Here is a 21,833-nt window from a genome sequence, read left to right on the forward strand (position 1 = left end):
AGCCACTTCAGACCTCTAATAAGTGGGTCAGGGGTCTCAAGCTGGATAATGACCCTCTTTGTAGGGTTCCTTTCTCTTTTCTATACTTTCTTCCCATATTCTTGCTGTACTTCTCCTGAATTTTTTTACTATCCTGTCTTCCAGACCCCCACTGTGATCCAAATGACCTGCTGTTACGTTTGACATGCAGTACAGTCTTCTGGAAAGGGGGGAATCTTGATAGTCTTGCACTATTTGAGCAAGATGGGCAGTCCTGGATGATCTGGCAAAGAACAATTGGCTAGTGGGCTTGCCTGCAAGGGTCAATGGTGTTGCAGTAAGTCTCCTACTCCAAAGTGTGAGGACAGGGACTAAGACTTGCTATAGTGCTGACAGAGCGTGCAGGATAATCCTGGCATTCCACTTCCGAGATGATTTATTGCTTGCTGGTTAGTGGGCAACTGTGCATGGCTTTGTGGTGGGTAAGGATTTCGGGTGCTAAACACAAAAATCCTTCAGCATGAATTCTTCATCCCCAAATTTTTCAGAAATCCCTCACAAAGTCCCAACCAAGTACTGATATTGTGGATACACTTTTGATAACAGAAGTAAGAAACAAAAGACACATGATACTAGCATAAATGTACCAGTGTTCCTCATTATCAATGCAATAGGTGAAAAGCCAATATGGAAAATTTCACCCTCTTTATTAAAAAGGTTTAGAGGCTTAGAAGGCAAGCTCTCCCAAGACAGTTAAGAAACTATGTTCTGGTGATATCCTTGTTGAAGCATCATGTCAGCAAGACTCAGAAAAACTACTGAAAGCAACAATGAGTAGAATATTAGTTACAATAATACCTCATAAAATACTAAACTCTTCTAGAGGAACAATATCTGAATGGCATCTCCCTGATGTTCCAGATGAAAAGATACATTCAGAGCTTAAAGATCAAGGAGTGACAGGTATAAGATGCATCCTGATATGTAGGGATGGTCATCTGGTTTGGACCAGGAATATCATCCTTCCTTTTGAAACATCTAAACCTCCAGCATCTGTAAAAGCAGGTATCTAGACTGCCCTGTTAGGTTGTATATCTAATCCACTAAGATGCTTTAAATGTCAGAAATATAGACATCCCAAACTGTCTGTTATGGTTCCACCACCTGTGCCTGATGTGGTAGCAAAGAGCATGATAATGAATCTTGCTTTGTAAAGAAAGTTAAATGTGAACTGTCAGAGAGACCATCCAGCCCACTCGCATGCATGTTAGCGATGGAAGAATGAAAAAGAAACACAAAAGATAAAAACAAAAACAGAACAAAATATATCATATCAGGATGCAAAATAGAGGTTAGCCATTGCCACACCAGCCCTGAAATCCACTTAAGCTAAGAAAATGGCAGTTAATAAAACATCAAAATCATCTCAAACACAGATCTATTTCACAATCATAAATTTCACTAAAGCTGAACTTTATGACTGTGAGTGTTTCTCTGTGGAGCAAATCACTCATACAACCTATGGTCTCACTCTTGAAACAACTCCAAAAATGATCAAATTTGATGAAACCCACCTGCAAAGAAAATTATGGGAAGGATATCACTGAAAATAAATTACCAGGTAAAGTAACCTAACAGAAAATATAATAACTTCTGTATTCACTGAAAGTAAATTAAATTTACCAAATGATTCTGATGCATTAAATCAGTGTTTCTCAAACTTCAGATATCCGTGTACCCCTTCTTCAATTTTCATTATTTCCAAGTACCCCTTATCAAAATAATAATCATAATAATAATAAATAAATAAATATATTTCATTGTAAATGTCTATTTTATTTGAATTTAGATGTATATGTAAACAAACAATATGATTTATTTTTAACAGAACAAAATTTATAAAGATACTATAAATTTTTATTTAATTTAAATAATTTATCATCAATGAGAGGGATACAATATTAACGTTTTCTTGTTGTTGCTTACAGTTAAAGCTAAAAAAATTACCATATTTACTCAAATATTACTCGAATTTTTTTCTCCCAAACTTAAAGCAAAAAATTCGTAGTGCAAGATATATGCGGGAATTTTCGGAAACTAAAGTTTCAGAAAAAAACTGAAAATGGGTATGACTTACCAAGAAGCTCCTATTCGCCATTACTACTTCCGGCCTCGAGAGCAGTTTCCTTGTGTGAATCGTCGAAGTCATCTATCCAAATAGCATCATCTTTCTCATTATTTCAAGCAAAAATTACCAGTAATTTACAAGACTCGAGATACGTAATGAACAATCCTTCACAAATGACTAATGAGAAGTGAAAGCAGAGCGAAACAGACAGCAATGGTAGGCCAGTAGAGATAGAGCAGCTATGAAGACATGCATATGATTGGTGCAGTATTAACAAAAGATTGCACGACCTAAAGACAAAAGCAAGCTGACAATTGACATAGCCGAAAATTGCCACGTACCCCCCCCCCGGGGGGTACACGTACCACACTTTGAGAAACACTACATTAAATGATGTACTGAACATTTTTCCAGAGGAAGAGATGGACACTGGCCATTCATACTTCCCTAAACTTGTTGCAATTTGTTGTATAAACTCAAACAAAAATGGTTTTGCTTGCATCTATACAACAGTTTCTGTGGGATGGAATGGGACATGTGATTCATTAGTTAGTGCCATTGCCATTTTTATCCCCCACTTGTCTCTAATTGCACTATTTGCTGAGAAATATATTACACAGCCTGCATATGTCTCTGTACCTTATTCAGGGATATAATAAAACTAATTGTTTTTCGCGCATCTGCAGTATAGCAGCTATTGCAGAGAGAGATAGTAACTCGCAATTTGAGTAGAAGAATTCATACATAATATAATTTAATATATATATCCCCCCCCTCAATTTATATATATATATATAACATATTAAGAAATATATACGTTTAAATTAATTCTTTTTTTCTTAATAATGATTCCATGCGTTAATGATGAATAGCTAAAAATTGCCACGTATCCCTGGGGGGGGGGGGGGTACACATACCACACTTTGAGAAACACTGCATTAAATGATGTACTGAACATTTTTCCAGAGGAAGAGATGGACACTGGCCATTCATACTTCCCTAAATTAACATATAAATATAATCCTGATAAAGGTAAGCTCTCAACTTCTCAGAAATTACTACAAAGTCAAGAGATAGGTCATCATCATCATACGTATCAAGGATTTAGGCCTAGCATGGCCTGTTCCAGCCTTAGAAGTCATCGTCGAATCGTTTAAGAGGACATCCTGGTTTTCTTTTCCCTAATGGCTTGTACTTTAAGGCTTGTTTTGGTAATCTTTCTGTTTTCATTCTTTGAACATGTTCCATCCATTTATGTTTATATTTTTTAATTTTTTCTATTACTGGTTCTTGGTTTAATTCTTTCATAATATCTTCGTTTCTTTTGTGATCAAATAGGGTATACTTTGCAGTTTTTCTCATAAACTTCATTTCTGCTGTTGTTAATCTTTGTTTGTCTTTTTGTTTTATTGTCCAGATTTCGCTTCCATACATTAAGACCGGTAAGGCTAATGTATTGTATACTTTTAGCCTGGTTTGTTTTTGAACTAGGTTTGGTTTAAATATAGAGTTAATTACACCTGTTATTTTTAAATATTTTGCAATTTTTACGTTTATATCTTTTTCATTTTCATATGATCATACATCCTAGGTAGTTAAATGAATTCACCTGTTCTAAGATCTTGTTATCTATTACTATTTTAGTTCTTGCTGGATCTTGTCCTTCAAAGGCCATAGTTTTTGATTTTTCCGTTGATATTATCATACCATAATCTTTGGATATTTCATTTAGATTTAAAATAGCTTTCTGTAAGTTATTATCTGTATCTGTAAGTAATTATTATTTGGTCGTCTGCAAAGAAGAGGAGAGTGTTTAAGTTAACTGTAGGTGAATGTTTAATTCCTTGATGTATATTTTTACTCCATTTTATTATTATTTCATTTAAGTAGATATTAAAAAGAGTTGCTGAGAGGGGACATCCCTGTCGGACCCCTTGGTTTATCTCTCTTGTATATGATAGCTCGTGATTTAATCTTATTTGTATTCGATCATTTTCATATATACTTGTGATAGCTTTTAGGATATTATTTGGTATTTGTCTTTCTTTTAATATGTTAAATAATATGTTTCTTTTAACTTTATCAAATGCTTTTTCAAAGTCAATAAATGCAATATGTCAAGAGAATAGGTATATTTGTTAAATGGAACTACTGTGGCCAAAATATCAAATATCAAGATTCTGCTGCAGAAACACAAACCATCCTGTTTCTGTCTGTAAGAAACATATAAAATCCAGTGAGTACATCACTTTAAGGCATTTCACTGTTGGTTGTAAGGACAAAACTGGAGATAGTCCTGCCCAAGGTGGAGCTATCCTAATGGGCAATCATGCTCCTTTCCATCATGTATAGCTTAATACTATTCTAGAAACAGAAGTAATTCACCTATGTCTTGTATTTCTTATTCCATTATGTTCCATTTATTTACTACTGGGTAAAGAGTTAAATGACAGTGAACTTGCTAATCTCATTTTGCAACTACTTCAGTCCATACATCTCATGGGTGACTTTAATGGACACAACACTTTGTGGGGTAGTGCTAACACAAATGGACAAGGTCATATCATTGAGTGAATGCTCAACAACCATGACTTCTCCCTTCTTAATAATAGAGTGAATACCATCTTCCATATGCCTACCCAGCAACAGATATTATATGCTACTCTCCTGTCAATTTTCCATTACTTGTGGGATGTTGAAGGGAACATTTATGGAAGCAATCACTTTCCTATTATTTGCACTGTGTCTTCACAGGACATGCCCATGTGAAAAATGGATCCCACTGACAGGAAATTTTTCCTATCTTGCAAAATTTAATGCTGAAGTACTCAATCAACCATCTATCAATGAAGCAGTGAAGTATGTAACAGATTATGTTATACAGACAGCAACAGCAATAATTCCAAAAGAGCATCTCAATTTCCACTCTATCCAAAGCCTTGGTGGAACCCAGTTATAAGCATAGAAAAAAAGATCAAGACATAGCATTGGGTATATTTCACAGATAACCTATTGCATCAAATCTAACAGTGTTTAAACATGCTCAGTCAACATGAAGTCAAAAAAATGTATGGGATAAAATGTGGAAAATGAAAGTCAGATATAGAACAAACCATTTGTCTACCTTGGAATGTAATGGATGTGTTGTTGCTGATACCAAAGCTATTACAGACATTTTGGGAGAAAATTTTGCTAGTATCTCATCAACAGTTCATATCTTCCTGAATTTTTTAATATTGAAAGAGTAACAAAAGAAACATTGGCTAAACTTTTCTACCAAGAGGTAGAAATATAACCAGCTATTCATTAAGTAAGAACTAAAAAGAGCTCTTGGACTATCTCATGCCAATGCAGTAGGTCCTGATGACATCTATTTTGAGATGATAATCTTCCATCATCTTCTATGGACCTCCTTCTCTTACTATACAACAGAATATTAGTAATAGTTTCTGGATTCTTGGCATAAGTCAAATGTTGCTATTCTGAAACCAAGAAAGGATCCAACACCAGCAAACAATTACTGACCTACTGCTCTGACCAGCCATCTATGTAAGATACTGGGGAAAAAAAATGGTAAAGGCAGACTTCTTGGGAATTTAGAAAGTAACAATCTGCTCTCCAACATATAATGTAGCTTTCATTTCATTCAACTTTGGACCATTTGGTCCATTCAGAAATATGTATTTGAGATGCATTCCTCAAGAACATCTGTTTTCAGTCTTCTTTGACATGGTAAAAGCTTATGACACATTGCACACAATGCTCCTTACCCATGGGGTGTGTCTGTTGACTTCTTTCCAAGCACTAGATTAAGCATGAAATTAAGCATTGAAAGTCAAGTCAATGGAGAAACAAAAGAGAAGAAGTTGTTCTTGATAGGCTCTGCACATGTCACATTCTTATTTACTTAGGGCTGATGATTCACATTATGTGTGAACAATGCAACATGCATCTCATCATTTGTCATGCTCTGGTGGAGTGCTAGCACTTCACTTGAGAAAGAAATGAATTTTCTTTTGAGCTACTCAGGCAGATCTTAACAGACTTAGACAAACCGCATGAAGTTTTAAACTCTGTAAGAAGAATTAATTTACACAAACACATTTGATTATAACTTCTATTTATATGTAGATACTGCTTTGCTATAGGTTAACAATTTTTTTTTAAATTTGCTTTCTGTACATGTTATTTACTAATTTATCTCTTTATTACTGTTTATTATTACCTTGAGCACTACTGTAACCTTTGGTTTGAAACTATGATCTTTGCTTCCTTTGCTACTGTTTCTACAACCAACTGGACAATGAAATTAATTTTTTGCCTAAAGAAATTTACAAACATCCATGATAGGATTCAAACTAGCAGCCTGATGATTAGAGAGAGCAGATACCTTAAGCACTTGGCTAACAGAGCTGGCAGCCTGTTGTTTGGCAGTCTATTATTTGTCTTAAAGTGAAAATCTGATCCAGACAACTCCTATTTGATGAACCTGGGTTCAGCATGTTCTCCACAGTTTGTCTCAGCCTCTTCTCAAGTATGCTTGCATAATTTGAAAAACTCAGTAGAGAAATTCATTACTTTTAACAGTGTTTTATTTCCTTTATTTTATTTTTTTGGAGATGGGCACTAGAATAGCCACTACTCCAATCATGTGAGAATCAACATTCTAACTTTCTGATTATACATTCTGAATTACAGTGAAGTCACTGAAAACTATTATACCTCCACATCTGAACATATCTGATCAAATTTGATCAGATTTATATAATCAGATATAAATTTGAGTATTTATATAATATCTAGAAGGTTTTTAAATGTATATGCTTGAAATGTGGTTAGAAAGGATCATATTGTTTATCTTGATAAGTAATACTCAGTAATATGATGAGCCTTATGTGTGATAGGAATTGCCATCAGAATGATATCCGATGATGCTCGAATTCTGATTATTTGAGTATCCTTATAATATCTAGGAGGCAGTTCTTTTAATTTATATGGTTAGAAAGGAGTACACTTGACAAACATGTCAAGCTTGTGAAGCATTATGAGATACTAAGGCAATGTGCAAACTTGTTTGCTTATGTTGGATTATAGAATAAAAGCAATAATTTTTTTGTATAGTATAATTTGCTTTTTAAGAAATGGGCAGGGAACTTGTTTTAACTCCTTTCTCATTCTCAGAATATTTTAATAACATTGTGTACACCATTTTTTAACTTTATATGGAAATATCACTTCTACCATTGATTTAGCTCTTGCTTTCTCTGCATGTCTATTATCCACTAATTATCTTATCTTGATATCTCGGTAAACGTTGAAATATGGGTTGTAATGACATTTGCCATAATGCAGCAATATATGTATTGCCGGCCTGGTTGGCCAAGCAGTTAGCATATCCGCTCTCCAGCCGAAGGGCTGCAGGTTCGAATACTGCCATGGGCATGGATGTTTGTGATTGTCTGTGGAAATACTAGTGGTGGTGGTTTTGATATGATTTCCTCTTTTGCTGGACTGTCTCTCAAACTTCAAATCTATCATGAAGTTCTGTTTTTTGTTTACCCTTGCAAACAACTTCCCCACAGGTCTCCTGATGAATCAATCAATGTTTTCTACAAATTTTGCCACTGAGTCACCAACGTTTAGCTCTTGTCTTCAAGTCCTTTCATTGTTTCTTCAATAATATTTGTATGCTTGAGTCTACAATTCACCTCTGAAAGCTGCGTGACTTTGATTATTTTTAAAATTTTGGCACCAACATTTTTTTTCAATATGATGCTCATTTTTATGCTCCTTAAACTTCCTATTTCAAATCCTCTGTATGAAGATACCACTATCCAACAATAACACAATGAATGAGATTTTATATAGTACTAGTAACCAATAGTCCATATTTATATATGAACATACCATTATTATTAGCTATACCCTTTTCTCCAAATTTTCCAAAATCAATTCCACATGTCTACCATTACTTTTGATGCTGCTGTTTAAGTCACTAATGTAAAACAGCTTTTCCTTTTTCTTTATGTTAGCTGTCCTCTCTAATGATAAAAAACTTTTCTACTTTTTCCTTAGTAGATCTTTGCTTGGAGCATAGGCACAAATCAATCTCATTGTCTAATTAACCATTCTGAAATTTGCCCAGATCACTACATGAAATTGTCTGCAAATCACAAAGTTTACTTTAGGTGTTGAGCACTATGGCTACTCCTTCCTTTCTTTGATAAATGTTGCTTGAATATAACATCTTATAGTTATTATTTCGCACTATGCCGCCTGTTTTATCCTTCTTTTTCTTCTTCATCTCAGTAACCCCCTTTATGTCAAAATGATGCTTCTTTAATTCTTCTGCTAGTTAGACTTCTTGCTTCATTGATACTTCTCATGTTGATAGTACTTATCACTCCTGCTGATGATGAGTTTAAGTTTACACCAAACACTCTAAACTGCAGGAAGGGATGGGTGGGGTGGAACAATCAATTTTATTTACCATCTAGTACCACAGAGACTTGCCCTTCCATCTGAGAAGGCAGAATTACATACTCTTTGTTGAAAACTACCACTGTTAAATAGTTTTATCTATCACGTGGTTTTAATGTTTGCTGATTATGGGATATACCCAGTTACTAAATTACTCACTGACAGTGAAGATGCAAGCAGAGAATCTGGTTTCTGCAGACTGAGGGAACTTGAATGAAATTTAGTATACACCCAGACTCATTTGGTTTGAACATTAGTTTCTTCCTATTTTTAGATTTATGTGGTTTTGCTTAGCTGGCAAATCATGGCAAATTTTGCTTAGCTGGCTACTGCAAATCATGCATTCCATCTCGACTATCTCAAGATGATAGTAAAAAAGCAACATCATTTATTTATCTACCAGTATCAGGTTCATTAGTTGGTTGATTTGGATTTACAGCCAAAGCAACTTTGGCTATAAGACCAGTATACAGTCTATAAATTGTGTGTGTGTGTTCTTACTGGCTAAGTCTGCCTACTTTGTGGGATGAAATACTCGAGTTTCTGAGGGGAAAAACCTTGCATGGCAATTTCTCTATAAATAGCAAGATAGTTTTAAGGAACTGTTAATCTGTTCACTGCTCAGAGGTTGAGCTCAAACCAGTCCTCAAATCTGTTTATTCAGTAGTAGAAAAAATTTACTCCATAGGAGCTGATAACATTGCAACAATACCTGCTTCCAAATAAGTATTTTCAGAAATCCTTTGTTTTTTTTATTATTATGAATGCATCTTCAAGGCGTGCAAAGATTGAACAAGAGAGGCTCATTTAGCCACTCATACTTAAATACTTAACACACACACACACACACACACACACACACACACACACACACACACACACACACACACACACACACACACACACACACACTCTCTCTCTCTCTCTCTCTCTCTCTCTCTCCCCCCCCCTTGAAAACATGCATTGAAGACTTACTCAACATCTAATGGTAGCACATTGCACACAGACAATGAGAAAAACCTAAACCTGACATGCTTGTTTACAACAATTTTAGCCAGCTTCCAGGAATGACCCTGAGTTCTATCTCTAGCATCCATAAGCTGCAAAATATCACTTGTGCCTATACTGTAAGATTCTCTTACTAATTCATATGTTACTACATATGTCCTCTCCTCTGATTCATCTTGAATATTGAAAACTTAATATTTAAGTGTATATCTTAGTGACACCAAATACTTAGGCCTGGGGAAAGAACCTGTTGATTTAATTAGAAATAGGAAAGATCTAATTTTTTAACAAAACAAAAAAAAGTAACAAAAGAATAAACAAACTGGTGAATTACAAAAGGATAAGAATAAATAAAATGGTGTAGCCATGGCAGTATATAAATAGATGTTGCAGATGAAGTAAAGTATTAACTTTCATCTGTTCTCACCTGGCATCCAGAAAACTAATGGATCTACCTAGAATATATACGAGGTCTAGCAGAAAAGTAATGAGACAAAATTTGTATAAAATCGTGTCTTCAATTAATCATCTAGTGATCATCTTCTAAGTAATTCCCATCCCCCTGTGCAAAATGTACTAGTTTCAACATTCCTTCCATGTGGTATAACAGTATTGGAAGTCCTCTTCTGTTAGCTTATTTATGGTCCCTTGTCATGGCTCTTTGAATGTTTTCTACAATCACAAAATGGGTACTTTCATCTTATTCTTGAGCTTGGGGAAAAGAAAAAAAAAGTCACAAGGAGACGAGTTGGGCGAGTACGGTGGCTGTTCCAACACTGTAATGAATTTTTGGCTAAATACTGGTGAAATGACAATCCAGAATGAGAAGCTGCATTATCATGATGCAAGATCCAATCATTCACAATCTTTGGATGCACCTGCAAAATGTTTTCACAACTTTCAAGGAATTCTTTGCTGTAAATCTGATTGACAGTCATCCTTGCTGGATGTTGTTGTTTGTTCTTGTTGTGACAGGAAGCCCTGCACTGTTCATTTCCACATTTTCACTCTTCTTCAAAAATATCTTGTACCATTTAAACACTTGAGCACATGATAAAGAATCATTGCCATATGCTTCGTTAATTTTATTGAATATTTTGGTATTGATGGAAAGAGTGAGATGAAAAAAAAAGGAATATTACTCTAACATCGTTGGTTCAACAGTGCTGCCAGTTGTTGCAATAAAAAAACTCATTACTTTTCTGCTAGATCTCAAACCTTACTAAAGTGATCACTTAACATGTTCGCTGCCACGCTCCTCGGGCATAGTTTGTTACTGCATGCCAAGCACTTTCCCTTCTTCAAGGTCAGTATGAGGTCGGTAATCGACATATGAGTATATTCGTAGTTGGCTTGTGAGGCTCATATACCAATTACGAGTATACTCATAGTTGGCAGCGAACGTGTTAATAACTCAACTATTTTGCACATATCTGACACTTTTTCTACCACCTGTAGTCACTGCAGTTATTCTTCCAAATGGAAATACTTCTGGAAAAAAAGAACACAAAAACTTTGTTTGCTTATACTTGAGTAAAGGATTAAACAATCCTTTACTCAATGCATGAATCCATCATGCATACATAAACTGTTCGCAAGCAGCGAACAACTAAACTGGTATTTAACTGTTAAGTAAACAGTATTCTAGTAGTAGCTAATGCAAATTTATTTTGAAATGCAATTCAATAAAGGAAGCCAATACTAGTGTTATGTATTCCATTTCTATTTTCCCTTTTCTTTTGTAAGAAATATTAAAATTAACAGTCACTGCCAGAAAATAATTACTTCTAAAGAAATAATTTTCAAACAGTGTTCTCTCAATTATCTGACCTTCAAATGAACAAACTTTAGAAAGGGTTGATGTGTCAGTGGACATATGGTACAGCACCATGTAATTGTACCTTCAGTTATTCAACCATTCAATTAAACTGGCAAACTGCTTTCTACTGTGGTTAGGAGAATTGAAAGATAACTTTTAAGTATTTGTAAGAAGGTCCAATCAAATAACTTTCATATTATATTTCAGCTTTATATTCATATTAATACATATAAAGCAACATGCAATATATTTCTTATAAATATTTTCAAGAAATGAAGTGAACCATGACTTACTACAACTGCTAGATCTTCCAAGAGAAATACATCAGAAGGTATGCCACAATTTTTAAGCTTGTTATAACGACAATTAATATATCTAAGACATGGAAGGGTTGATACTTCTCCATGAAGTGTTACAAGATTATTTCTTACAACAGAGAGGGATTCCTGAAATCAAAAATAATCTTATAAACAACCAACCATACAATATATTATTATTATTAATATTATACTTATTATTTTTTATCATAATAGAAACCTCCTATACTAGAGTTTATTAGTTCACAGGTGCTAGTGCATTACAAATGAAAAATAATATAAAATTATTTAATTAAATATTAAATTAAGTTAATATAGTATAGTATTAATATTATAATATAGTATAGTATTAATATTAATAATTAGTATAGCATTAATATTATAATATAGTAATATAATATTATAATATAAAAACAATACTCTCATGCAGTATTGTTTTACTTTCCTCTTACATTAATATATGACTGGAGAAACACAATAGAAAGAGAAATTTAAGAGGAGAGTAAAACAATACTGCCTGAGAGTTATTTAAAAAAAAATCCAAGATAGCACACACAAATTTGTGCACATAGAGGGAGCAGATAAATGAGATAGCAATGAAACATATTAAGAGAGAAATTAAGAACTGAAAAGAAGAAAAAGAAAAGTGGTGATAAACACATAAAGATGGTGGCAGCGAGCAAAGACTGCACAGAGTACAAGATACTATCTAAATAATTGACAAATATTCATTTTAGACAAATTATGGACTACAACCGTGTTATAAATAACTATTTAAATTTCCTGCCGTTTTGACCTTCGTATTAAGGTCATCATCTGGAGTATACACATATATACAAGGACAAGCTGAGTTACGTTTAACACAGTATGTTAAAAGAGAATGATTTGATCAAAGGTTATTCTACTGGGATGACCTCTAGTGGAAATAGAATATTTTAAAAAAAATTAAATAAATAATAAAAAAATACAAATAAAAAATAAATTAATTAATTAATTAAAAACTACATCAAAGCTATATTTTTTTTTAAGATATCAGAGAAACATTCTTTCATATAGATAGTTTTTTTTACAGTAACAATGATGTCCTAATTTAGCATGACAATTGTTATATTAGATTTAAGATTCTGGATTACTTATGGTCCTATTTATAGTTAACTCTTAGGGAGAAAGGTTAAGTGGGTAGAATATGTGCCTTCCACATGATTGGGATTTTTAGACCATCATTATTGTTAAGATTAGGGTGGTTGATAAGAATCTCACAGGCTTCCTTAAATTTAAGTTCATACCATGTTTTGGTGTGATGTAAAGAACTGGTGCTTTTCCGGTCAATTCTATATAAAGTATTCAGGGCATGATCAGAAAGGCCAGCTTGACCATAGTTATTATATTTAATGTGTCATTAATGTTCCTTTTGTCTGATAGGAATTGTGCGCCATGTTTCCCCTATATAGGGTAGCTTATAGGTGCAATAAATACGCTATACTCTAAGGTGGGTGAACGGAGGGAGTGGGTCTTTAGATGAGTTGAGTAAGCTCTTTAATTTTGCAAGAGGTTTAAAGATGGCTTTAAGGATGTATTTCTGTAGTATTCTATCTGATATCCCTTTAATGTAAGGAATGGTTATAGTTTTATTGTAGTCTAGTTTATCTTTGTTTTTTAGAGAATTTTTTTTTTTTGTCTTGTAGAGAATTTTGTTGATAGTATTTTGGCTGTAACCATTTTTTAGGAAAGTATTGCTGATAACTTTAAATTCATCTTTAAGCACTTGTTCATTGGAGCAAATCTTCAAAGCCCTGTTTTTTAGAGTATTAATAACACCTAGTTTTTGTGTTGAATGGTGGTGGTAGGAGTTATGTGTATATATTGGCCAGTATTACACATAAAGGTTTCTGGTAAACAGTGAAGGAAAGACTGCCAGAAAGAAAACATGTGAGAAGTGTATCTAGAAGCAGAACACACTTCCATTTCTAGATACACTTGTGACACATCTCCATAACTGTGTCCCAAGCAATAGTGCCATCATTGCCTTAATCAAGAGGTTCTGATGTACTGGGAGTGTCTTGCTGTAGTGTAAAGGGCATTCAGTAAGACCACGAACTTTTAACACAAATGAGAATCACGGATGTGTGCTAGAGCAAGTGTTACAGTCTCTGAAATGCAGTCAACACTGAACAGCAATAAAACTTGGGACACTGAGGCAGTCACTAATCCTGCATGTCAGTTGCATTCTTGATTACCTTGCCTATCTTTGCATCATCAGCAAACAGCTGTATATCTCCTGTCAAATCCTTCCCAACATCTTTAATATATAGATTGAATAGCAATGAACCAAGAACTGATTCCTGAGGTACACCACAGGACACATTAAATCTTGCAGACTCACATTCCCCCATACACCAATTTTTGATAGTTGTCACTCAACCATTCTCTTATCCAAACTAGTAGATTATAATCCGATCCCATATCTTCCAACTTATGCAACAGCCTTCCCATCAAAAAGCTTTAGAAAAGTCTAAAAAGTATCACAGTGTATCAATTGTCCTTGTTTAAATCAACAGTCACATTATAATAAAATATGATCTAGTTACTCAAACATGACTTTCTCTTAGTAAACCTATGCTGTTCATTGCAAAGTATAGATTCTCTAGCAACCCATCTTTGTATGCAATCTCTTACCAACTTTTTCAAAATCTTATCCACTACTCCAGAGATACAGATAGATCAGTAGTTAGACACATCAGAATTTGACTCACCCTTGTGCAATAGGATTATCATCCATTCCTTCCACTCCTGAAGAATCTCACATGCTGTGGAGGGCATATAAAGAGAAAGATGACCAGCAAACCCATGAACAATACAAGGCTCAGGAAATAAAGGTGAGCATGGCAAGGAAGGCAAAACCAGATTATGAGAAGAATCTAACCGAGCAGGCCAAAGGAAATCTCAAACAGTTCTTATAAAGAGAAAGGTGACCAGCAAACTCACAAAAAATACAAGGTTCAGGAAAGAAATGTGACCAGCATGGCAAGGAGGGCAAATCCAGATTATGAGAAGAATCTAGCTGAGCAGAACGAAGGAAATCCCAAAGAGTTCTTTCATTACATGGCAAGTAAGAGGAAGAATGACTATGGAAAATTAACCTTAATGAGCGATGATGGTCATGAGGTGAAAGAAGCAGATAAAACAGTGGAGTTACTAAATGACCACTTTGCAAGGGCATATCATCCTAGTGAGGTTACTGCTTTAACATATGTGACAGACACTAATGCAGAAACAGAGGTGAATGAATTGAAAGTTCTAAAGATATTGCAGAATCTCAATGTAAATACAGATGTGGAATTACATGGGATATCCGCTCAGGTTTTGTAAGAATGTGCAAGGGAACTGATAATGCCTCTGACTAGGCTCTTTAATTTAAGTCTCAACTCTGATGGAGTTCCAATGGAGTGGAAACAGGACAAAATAATTGCCCTGTTTATGTAAGTGCCCAAATTAAAGGCCAATCAGTATCTGACAGTAAAAGTAATGGAAAATTGGTCAAAAAGGGAATTCATAAATGAGTGGATAAAAATATGATACTGTATAAGAGAAAACATGGCTTTGTGAAGGATCAGTCATGCCTTAGTAATTTACTAACCTTTTATAATAAAGTAACTTCTACTGGATTTTGCAAAGGCATCTGACAGAATACCACAAGGAACTCTCTTACATTAGAACATATGAGACAGATATAACACTGGATAAGAGGGTGACTACTGAAAAGATATCAAAAAGTGGTATATGGAGGGGCAGAATCGAGGTGAAAAACAGGTGACTAGTGGTGTGCCACAAGGTTCACTGCTGGAACCATTGCTGTTTAATTTGTACCTAAATAATATAGGAAATAATTTGAAAAGAAATATTCAGTTGTTTGCTGATGATGTGAAGGTAGAATAATAGTTAATCAAGGCAATGTGGAGAGCTTGCTAGATGATTTAAACTGTCAGTATGGGCAAAAGATAATGGGTATAAGTTTAATGTGGAAAAATGCGAAGTCATGCATTTCGGGGTAAACAAATTACAAGCTGTGTATTGTTGGAACGTCCTACCTAACTGACTGTTCCATTTTTGTTGGTTTGTTAATCTTATCTTTACCACTTTAAATTCCGTTCTTCTTAGTTAGTTGTTGATTGATGCTCATCTGAATATAAAGAAATTTATATTATACTGTGCCACCCTATATTCAGATTAGTCTAAATAATATAGAAGAATCGATCATCAATTATATTTATATTATCACTTTATTTTCAGGCCGAGGTTGTTAATAGCATTTAAGACTTCCGCAAAGGTCCGATTAATTTTATAAGCGGTGCAATGAAAGAAAATCAGGCAAACACCAAATTTAACACAACAAAAGAAAACATTTAATGTGGCATAATACAACATATACATTCAAGTATAACTAACTGCAAAAGGTTATCAAATTGAACAATTACAAAAATTCATATTCAGATATTAGTAACTTCTTGACTAGGTTTGAGGATTATGACTAATGTTGACATTTCTTAATTCTTAAAGCATTAGTATTTCTTTCACATAGATCTCTCTATCCAATTAGATGAATTAAATCATAAATACAGTAGCTCAGTTTAAGGTATTCAGAATAATTACAATCCATTAACTATCAAACATTCACTTTTCAGTTCTTTATGCTCAGTCAATCAAGTTGAGAATAGTTCTTAAAAGTTTAACCTTCCAAATGTTACTATAATTAATCTTATGACAGGCTACACTGTATTCTTTCTCAGTCAGCTAACACTCAATAGAACAACATAACACTTATTATTTCGAGGGAAAAGTACTTCTGTACATCTAACATCCGACCATTAATTGACACAACCACAGCTAAGGTCAAAATATATCTGATGGAGATAACTGTTATAGCTTCACAGGTTATAGAAAGGACAACTCTTACCGGTTTACTGCTTCTACACATCGAATTCACATAGGCACAATTGAAAATCTTGTTGACTTTTACTTTGTGGCAACACAATTCAAAAGAAATCTTACTCTATAATAACTGAATTATAGACACAGAAATGCACAAATCTTGATTCACTTGGTTTAAGTTATCTACTAATTCCTTATTTTCTTTTATGTATCAACTTCAGTTCCTATTCTTCCACTAAACATTTGGAATTCATCGTAGTATCAGAACTTCCATAGAAATAAATCGAAATGCCTATTAATTCCCGATCCTTCCTAGTCAATTTACGGCATATATAAATTCCCCCTCTGCCACTCGTTACCGCCTTCTATGCTCTCCCAATGGCTTCTCTCTATATATCCTACTTTTCGTTTTCGAATTAATCCCGCCGAAATCCGGTTCTGACCACTTCAGCTTATAACAACTCGCTTCTCCCCCTTTGTATACAGTACTCACGCTCTAATCACGCACTACCTAAAAATAACTCCGTTTCCTTGACAGTGACCAATCAAATCTCATTAGCAGAATTGCTTAGATTTACTTTCACTTTCATTTACAATAATAAAAAACATATATCACAGTTCATTTAGGATATATTTGCAAGTTATATAAAGAATTTATACAGAATAAATAACTAAAAAAAATTATAACTTATTATTTCAATAAAAATTTAACAGTAAGTTTAATTTACAATTTACATAAGAGCAAACTTAGCTCAGGAAATACAATATATGTTAAATCATGAATGAAGTATTAATAAATCATAAAATTCTTCATTCACAATTTAACAGTATCACATTGATAGCACTATACTCCATGAAATAGATGAAGATGGAGATTTAGGGATGGTGATAGACAGAGAGTTAAAGTTTAGAGGATATATATCTAAGGTAGCCCACAAGATTACTTGGTTATTGAAGAACACATTAACAAATAAAGATAAGGAAATTGTTATTCCTCTTTATAAGGCCTTGATACATCCACATCTGGATTACTGTCTGAAGTCTGGTCTCCGGGATTTCTTGGGGATGAGGAAAGCAGTGGAGAAGATTCAGAAGCAAGTGACCAAGATGCTAAGTAGGATATGATAGAAACATTTAAGTTGTTAAAAGGGTTTATAGGATTGATGCAGGGGAAATGTTTTAGCACTTGGCTAGAGGAGCCAGAACAAGGGGTAATTTCTGGAAGTTGAATAGGTGTGATTAGTAGGTGTGTCAGGACTAGATTTTTTCCTTAGAGAGTTCTGAATGAATAGAATGAGTTGCCAGAGTCAGTTGTAAGTGCTTTGTCTGCTATGGGTTCAAGGAGAGGTATGACATATTGTGTGGATAGACTTGGGTCTCTCAAGATGAGTCTTCGGACTCCATGGAGGTGCATGTACAATAATAATAATAATAAAATGCAGGGGAAATTTTCATAGCCTTGGTCTATTTATTGCTAATTTTCATGCCAAATTTTTTACAAGTGTTATTCAATTTACTTAAAAATCCTGGAACGTTGCACTGCATTGATTTGGGAATACCACATAATATGCATGACCTCAATTCTGTTATCAGGTTTAATGCCAATTTCTTTCATGATATGATCCACATGGATGATAAGACTGAAGATCATGTGCATTCTTATCTCTCACGCCTAATTATACACCAACGATCTTCATGTATTTCCTTTAATTCTAACTGCCTATGTATTGTCTGTATAATGTTTCATTTATTCCATATAACTGTAGCATTCTTAACAAGTTGCTCTTGGGCATTTTGTCATATGCTTTCCATATGTTATTCATAATAACATATGAATAACAGAATCACTTCCATTAATTTAAACATCTTCATTTGTATAAAAAAAAAAAAAAAAGCTAATGCCTTTTATTCACTTATAGCAGTGTTTCTCAACCTTTCTAAGCCCAAGGACCAGTAAAATGCCTAAAAGAATTCTATGGACTACTAATTATGTAATTTTTTTTAAAAAACCTATGTGGATATTACCAACATTCAGGAAAAACTTTGCCATTTATAACATAATAAATCTAAAAGCAGTGATGACAGCACAGTGGTAAAAAACACTGACCAGGCATGCAGTCAGGAATACATATCCATACTTGAAGTACAAAAAGCCATCAAAGGCTTGAAATGTGGAAAGGCAGCAGGAGTAGATGATATTCGACCAGAAATGCTGAAGTATGGTGGTATAAGAGTCTTACAGTGGCTGCACTGCATAGTTCAGAAAGCCTGGACAGAGGGACGAATTCCTGATGATTGGAGTAGAGCTCTCATAGTACCCATATATATAAAGGGAAATAAAACTGCATGTGAGAATTACAGAGGTATTTCCCTACTGTGTGTTCCTGGCAAGATCTATGCAAGTATATTTGAGAAACGGTTGAGAAGAATTGTGGAAGAAAAGCTTGGTGAAGAACAAGCTGGATTCAGGCCAAATAGAGGCTGTCAGGATCAGATCTTCACTTTACGACAAATAGTCGAGAAAGCATGGGAATATAACAAAGATCTGTATTTAAGTTTTGTCGATCTGGAAAAGGCATATGACAAGGTGCCAAGAGAGAAGCTATTCAATACGCTTCAGTTATATGGTGTCAATGGGGCATTATATCAAGCAATACTTAGTCTTTATTTGTGTTGTAAGTCAGCAGTTAGAATAGAAGGAAGTACAGGAAGATGGTTTAATGTTAAATCTGGTGTGAGACAAGGATGTACATTATCCCCTCTGTTATTCATTATCTATATGGATCACATTATGAAGGAAAGTGATATTAAACATGATATCAAAATTGGAGATGTTAATGTCAGCTCTTTGCTTTATGCAGATGATGTTATACTTCTAAATAATCTGCTACAAGTCTACAAGATTCTCTGACTAAATTGAATAGCTGTTGTAATAGATATGGTATGAAGGTCAGCAATAAAAAGACAAAGACAATGAAAATAGGCAGAATCATTGAAAATGTCAACTGTGTTGTGAATGGAGAACCTGTGGAACAAGTAAAACATTTCAGTTATTTAGGCACGATTTTTACTGAAGATGGTAAATTAAATATAGAAATAGACAACAGAATCAGCAAAGCTGGTATCGTGGGAAGTCAATTGAATAAATTCATATGGAATAAGAGAGAAATCAGTCGGAACACTAAATTAGCTGTGTACAAGACAGTGTTCAAACCAGTTTTAACTTATGGATCTGAGAGCTGGGTCAGAAGTAAAACACTTGAACAAAGACTAGAGACCACAGATATGAGAGTCCTGAGAAAGATTATAGGCATGAACAGATGGCATCAATGGCAGTATCATATTAAAAACGAGGATATTAGGAAAGAACTTGACATTGTCAGCATCCAGGAATGCGTTAGCAGAGCTAATCTTAGGTGGTATGGTCACTTAAACAGAATGGGCGAGGAAAGATTAGCAAAACAAGTGTTCTCTGCCAGGTTGGCAGCAAAACGACCCAGAGGAAGACCAAGATATAGGTGGATTGATACGGTACAAAATGCTTTAGAGGATAGAAATATAAGATCTGATAATGTTGGAGTCTTGACAAGTAACAGACTGATTTGGAGGAAAATTGTAGATAGGAAATTAATAATGATGTAATTTTTTTCATGTAGTACTATCATATCCTGTACACCCCATGGCAGGAATTTGATGATGATGATGATAATGATGATGATAAATCTAAAAGCATGTTTTAAATACATATGGAAACATAATTAAATTGGAAGTAAACGATTAAAAGTGTATCATCATTGAATATTTTTTTAATTTTTATTAAAAAATAAATAACATGACATAATTATGTTACTACTTTTAATAAGATGGTTGAGCTTCTCAGCCCTTGCAGAGTTGCTGGATATCTGGCTCAATTTTGGTCAATTTCAGTCGAAGATCAACACGCACGCGCGCACACACACACACACACAAAAACAATTTCTGTATTTTGTTTTTATTTGAAGAAGAGATGAAAATCCTTTCTCACAAAGATAAATTGTAGAAAACTGCATTACGACTTTCAATGTTTCTTCAGATAATTCAGAAACTTGTTCTCACTGAAGGCGAGATCTAGAATCGAGCCAAACCAAGATCATGGAATTGCATTTTAAGCCCACTGTCACTTTAAAGATCAATTAACTGGTTTTTTTTTTTTTATAACGAAAGGTAGTTCTCATGACTGTAAGCCTGAGATGGATCATGAACTCACAGAAATTTCTTATAAAAGTTATTCAGAAAATATGTTTCCAAATTCTGTTTCAGAGTTTTGAGGTGGTCACAAACCCTTTCCAGAAACCCAGAATCAACAAAAATATCATTTTCCACTAAAAAGGATTCCAATGTTGGAAAAGGTGCAAATTGTCTGTCTTTTACATAACTAATCCATAACACCATTTTTTTCTCAAATGTCTTTATTTTATCGTAAGCATCAAGAACAGTTCAAGAATTTCCTTGAAGGGAGAGATTTAGTTCATTTAATTTCGAAAAAAATGTCTGAAAGATAGGATAATTTTGATGACCATGCTTCATCAACAAGGAGTGATGCAAAATCAGAATTACGTTCATTTACAAACAATAAAACTTCGTGCCTTAATTGTAATAACCTTGTTAGTACTTTGTCCCTGGAACAAGTTGTGTATATTCACTGTCCATTTCATCGCAGAGTACTGAAAATAACCTGTTATTTAACGGTCGAGCCTTAATAAAATTAACCAGTTTTACAGCAGTATATAGCACAGTTTTAAATTCTACTTGCATTCCTTTGGAGGCTAACGCTTCCCTATGTATGAAACAATGTACCCTTGACCTACTTTCTTGATCTTAGAAACAACCCCACTATGACGAGCTCCATCCGAACAGAAGCCCATACATTTTTCCCACTGGAACCCTTAGTGTATCATGTAATTATTGAGAGCGTGAACTATTTCTTCTCTAGCTGTTCGGGATGACAAAGTTCTACAAAACAGAATATCGTCATGAATATTGTTGTCATGTGCATATCTTACATAGCATGTTAATTGTGCATCATTTGTAACATCAGTAGTCACGTCTATTTGTAACGCATAACAAGGGCTCTTCTTAACTCTTTCGATTAACTGAGATTCTACATCATCTGCCATATCATTAATTCTGCAAC

At 34.2% G+C, this 21,833-nt stretch overlaps 1 protein-coding gene across 2 annotated transcripts in view; it reads right to left on the reverse strand.

Moving 5' to 3' along the window:
• Window positions 1-21,833, reverse strand: part of fliI (FLII actin remodeling protein) — a 437,463-nt gene that overhangs the window by 394,399 nt on the left and 21,231 nt on the right. For both annotated transcript variants that reach the window (XM_090398141.1, XM_090398140.1), the window contains exon 3: window positions 11,708-11,860. In XM_090398141.1, coding sequence (XP_090254267.1) covers window positions 11,708-11,860 — 153 coding nt within the window. The remainder of the gene's footprint in view (window positions 1-11,707; window positions 11,861-21,833) is intronic.

Source organism: Typopeltis vanoorti, chromosome 9 (genome assembly GCF_054136105.1).
Source record: "Typopeltis vanoorti isolate ZY-2024b chromosome 9, IOZ_Tvanoo_1.0, whole genome shotgun sequence".
In the NCBI taxonomy this organism is placed as follows: domain Eukaryota; kingdom Metazoa; phylum Arthropoda; class Arachnida; order Uropygi; family Thelyphonidae; genus Typopeltis; species Typopeltis vanoorti.